At 35.7% G+C, this 4,763-nt stretch overlaps 1 protein-coding gene across 1 annotated transcript; it reads left to right on the top strand.

Moving 5' to 3' along the window:
- The first annotated feature begins 885 nt into the window (after positions 1–885).
- On the top strand, positions 886–1,824 carry LOC104653696 (olfactory receptor 2B6-like). Its single transcript, XM_010352752.2, has one exon. The coding sequence runs from the start codon at positions 886–888 to the stop codon at positions 1,822–1,824; it is 939 nt and encodes a 312-aa protein (XP_010351054.2).
- Positions 1,825–4,763: the final 2,939 nt, after the last annotated feature.

Genomic DNA, 4,763 nt, shown 5'->3' with positions numbered 1-4,763 from the left:
GAATAAAAAATATTTCTTCAAGATGAGTAAGTAAGCTAAAATGTAACATAAAATATCAAATGTCCAATGGTTGAACTAAATAGTAATGAATAAAACCCCAAAAATGCAAAACCAAATTCATCATCATAGGAGAACCTTGCCATTGTAGGTTAACTCTGTCAATTTATACTTGAGGAAATGAACAATAAAAATATTTAATTTTCTTGTTCAAATTCAAATTGCTTAGATAGATTTGTTTAAATCCAAAGTCTTCTTGCTTCCCATGGAGATGATATGATTATCCAACCAACTAGTTGGAGCTGGACAACGCTATCTTGATGATTCTTATGACTCCAGGTTTTCTCCTCCTTTTTCTCCTATCATTGCTACCTCAATACGTTTATTCTTCTTGACATTTCAGTAATGCCTTGCAGCAGGGTTTCTGAAAATAAGCCATCCTGTTCCTCAGCCCCAGGACACATTTACTCTATCAGACACCTAAAGATAGGAAACAATAAATTTCATTCTAGCAACCTCCTCAGCTGATTTTTATGCAACTCAAAGATTGAAAATTGTTATTTTGAAGTTTCCAAAATAGTCACTTCTACTTTGTATTTAATCCTCACCTCACTCAAGAATGATGGTTATTGTCAGCCTTCTTACACAGAAGAAGAAATTCTGTTTCAAAATGGTTGGGTTACTGGGTTGAGATAATTGCCTTTAATTTGTAGTGTCATGTGGGAAAATAAGATCACCCGATACCAGATGTTTTATGTTATTCTGACCCCAGGTTACTGCACCCTGTCATCTATAAGTAGATAATCAATGCATCACCATGTTTTGTCAATGCCCATAACTCTACCTTCTTTGGCACATCCCTACTACAGGTGAAACAAATTGAAGATAATGCCACTAATTAATGAAAGCCGTCCTGAAGAATTTACTCTGCTAGGCTTTGCAGACCGCCCTTGGCTACAGCTTCCTCTGTTCACTAGTCTTCTTATAACGTACCCCATAGCCATGATGGGAAACGTCACAATCATTCTGGTGTCCAGGTTGGACTCTCGTCTTCACAGCCCCATGTATTTCTTCCTCGCCAACCTCTCCTTTTTGGACATGTGTTACACCACAAGCATTGTGCCTCAGATGCTGGTTAACCTGGGAAGCTCTAAGAAGACCATCAGCTATACGGGGTGTGCAGTTCAGCTTTATTTCTTTCACATAATGGGGGGCACAGAATGTTTGCTCTTGGCTCTTATGTCCTTCGATCGCTATGTGGCCATCTGCAGACCTCTTCACTACACCCTCATCATGAATCAGCGCATTTGTATCCTATTAGTTTCCACCGTGTGGCTAATTGGAATAACCTATGCTGTCTCAGAGGCCACTGCTACATTACGGTTGCCACTGTGTGGTCTCAATAAGCTGGACCACTTACTGTGTGAGATTCCTGTTCTGATAAAGAATGCCTGTGGTGAAAAGGGTGCTAACGAGCTCACACTCTCTGTGGTATGCATTTTTATGTTAGCTGTTCCACTATGCTTAATTCTTGCTTCCTATGCTAGTATTGGACATGCTGTATTTAAGATCAAATCTTCTGAGGGAAGGAAAAAGGCCTTTGGGACAAGCTCCTCCCATCTTATTGTAGTTTTGTTATTTTATGGCCCAGCCATCAGCATGTACCTTCAGCCCCCGTCCTCCATCTCAAGGGATCAGCCCAAGTTCATGGCCCTCTTCTATGGAGTGGTGACTCCCACACTCAACCCCTTTATCTACACCCTGCGGAATAAGGATGTGAAGGGGGCATTATGCCACCTGGTGAGGAGCATTTTCAGCTTTAAGTGATAGCTGGTAGACGTCAAATGAAATTATTGAACAATTAGAGTAGGTTGCTATAGTTTTCTGTAACAAATTCTTATCTCATAATCAAATATCGGTTTACATGCTCTTGCAAAATATGTTATGTCTCTGATCCTCTTTGTAAACATGTTCGGCAAGGATTATACTTGACTAGTATGCACGTTTTATTATGCAAATATATTAAAATAGTTTTATACTAGTTGGTACATACTGAAATAGTAGCTGTGTTAAGCAGTAAAAAATATTAGTAAAATGAATTCATTAGTTCAAGCTACCTGTAAAAATAGCATGGCAAGCACTCATCAGTTCATCACTCTCTATGAGTTGTCCCAAGTCTAAATGCGCAGTGTGGCTACACTGGTCATTCAGTGTGAAGCACTCTATACTTTGGAAGAATCATGAGTTTCATAAGTTTATCAACCCCAATTTATGTAGATGCTATTGCTTCTTAAAATGCTTTGTAATTCTTGTTTAACAAATAAGTATGCAGTGATTTTGTATTTTTAATTAAAGAATTTATTATTAAATATGGAAATGAGTGGTCTAGTGGGACAAAAAGTATGAATAAGTTTCCTATAGTTTCCTTTTACATACTATAATAATGAGTCTTCTGAATCAGTGAGATAACAAGGAAGTGACATTAATAACGAAACACAACCTGGAAGTATTTCTGTGCATAATTGGGAATAGCCAGGAATGCCTTTTGGAACTAACTGTGTAAGAATCAGTATGAGAAAGAAATAAATTGTATTTTTGGAACAAAGAGCAACTTGATTACTTCAACAAACAATATAAGTTTGTTTTTTGATGTAAATGTTGAATGCAAATGGTATTCAAAATCTGTATCATTAAAAGTTGAAAGCACTAAAACTTAGCTCTAGAACTCACACCCCAAAACTTAAAACTTTGTCATCAAATTAGTTATAACTTATGAGAGCAAATTAATGGATTTTATATTTATTTGGTGTTGAATTAATATGTTGAGAGTTCAACATGATGTTGTGCAGTGAAGAAGTAAACACTTGTAAGAAAAACAAAAGCTCATTTGGATTTTCCTGGCGTATCTTCTGGTATGATCAAGAATAAGCCAATAATTGGCAGGAAAACCTCATGTTATTCCAAACAAGAATCAACTGCAAAATAACAGATCATCTGGTGCTGGTACAGATCCTCAGATCATTGAACTTCTGTATATTTAGTTTGGAAAAAAATTTTAAGTAACTTTAAAAATTGGCATATTTCTAGTTGATTGCCAGAAAAATATTTTCAAATTTTATACACATGCACACATAAAGACATGACCTAATTCTGTGATGTTAAACGATAGCTTTGATAATTTTTATTAAAGTATCCTTTGTCTAACTTAGTCGTATATACAGAAATATATGGTAATTTCTAGTTTTGAGGGCAAAACCCAGAAAGATTTGTGTCAAAAGCTTTGCTGTAGAAACTCATCACAGTTCGTCTGACTCTTTCTCAAATGTCCTCTGTCCTTGGCTAATGTATGTACTACTTTCAAGACCTGTAAAAAATATTCATTTCAGAGGCATAAGTGAAATCTAGACACAGTGAAAAATCAGGATTTCCTAAGAATTAAATGCAAAAATCTCAGAATAAAGAATACTGAGAACAGTGGTCTGGAAAATCCGCAGAAAGGTTTTATTTGGACTTCATATTTCCAGGGAATATATACTGTTTAGTATACTACAGCATGAAGGATACTTCAGTCAACTTTTGAAAAGTACTGTAGAAGGAAATGCATGTATTATACTGGAAAGTGAAAGTGTGCTCTACCTTTTGAGTAAACCACCAGCAATTCTGAGATTGCCTTTCAAGGAAAGTGATCTAAAGGTTTTATTTCCCCAAGCAAGCAGGCCTTTCCTAAACAACAAATGGAAGAAAACAAAGCATGTTGACCCCAGTTTTAAAGATACTAAAAATGTATTTGGGACAATATTTAAGGTAGAACTCAAGAAGGTTTAACAGTGGCTTTCTCCATATTAGAGATGTCCTCAGATTTGCATAGCATAATAACCGCAAGGCAAGAAGTGCATCTTGCTTTAAAGGAGATGATTAAAAATTCCTTTATGGCCAATGCACAACTAATTTCTTTTCAAACTGTGATACTCAGAATTTCAATGCCTTGGAGGAGTCCCAGAGGCCACAGAGCATGAGGGTGGGATGGAGAATGTTAGAAATGGTGGAGTAGGAAAATCCATGTCATATTTTCTTTGAAGACAGGACATTTGATATGAACATGGATAACTGCTTCCCTACTATAAAAAGTAATCATTTTACTTTATTTTCATGTCATAGAAATGGTATATTTGGACTAAATGGTCAAATATTTACTTGAGCAAAAAGTATACTATATAATACACATAAACACAAAATGAAACTTAAGCGAGTAGTGAGAATTCATTTAAACCTTTAGAAATTTTTTCCACATAGAACTAAAGGCTGAACATCTTTATTTTCATTAAGATTTGTATCATACAAAAATGTTTTTACCTCTTTCTAGATGTATCCATTTGTAACCATTGATCTTGAGGCCTCAGACTCTTGATACATACTGAGACGTAATTATTTTATATAAAGACGGAGCTGACCTACATAGCTGCTTATGTTTCACTTTGTCATACAAAAGGAAATTAAATCCATTGTATTAAAGGGTCTTTAAATCTACTTCTCAACACTCATATTTTTCAGCTACTGCATTGTGCACCTCCCCTAAAACCACCATCACCTCCCATACAACCACAGCATGTACTCTAGTACTTCTACTTCTTAAACTCTTCTGCATTTTCTCACTCCTGTATTCTCATTTATTTTTGCATTCTGAAATGCCTCCTCCAGTTTTTAACCTCTCTAAACCCTTCCTTAAAATTAATTATAATATAGAATGCAATAAGCACCAACATGCA

This window comes from Rhinopithecus roxellana, chromosome 4 (assembly GCF_007565055.1).
Source record: "Rhinopithecus roxellana isolate Shanxi Qingling chromosome 4, ASM756505v1, whole genome shotgun sequence".
NCBI lineage: Eukaryota > Metazoa > Chordata > Mammalia > Primates > Cercopithecidae > Rhinopithecus > Rhinopithecus roxellana.
Note: the sequence above shows the minus strand (reverse complement) of the source record. Positions and strands in the feature narration are given on the sequence as shown.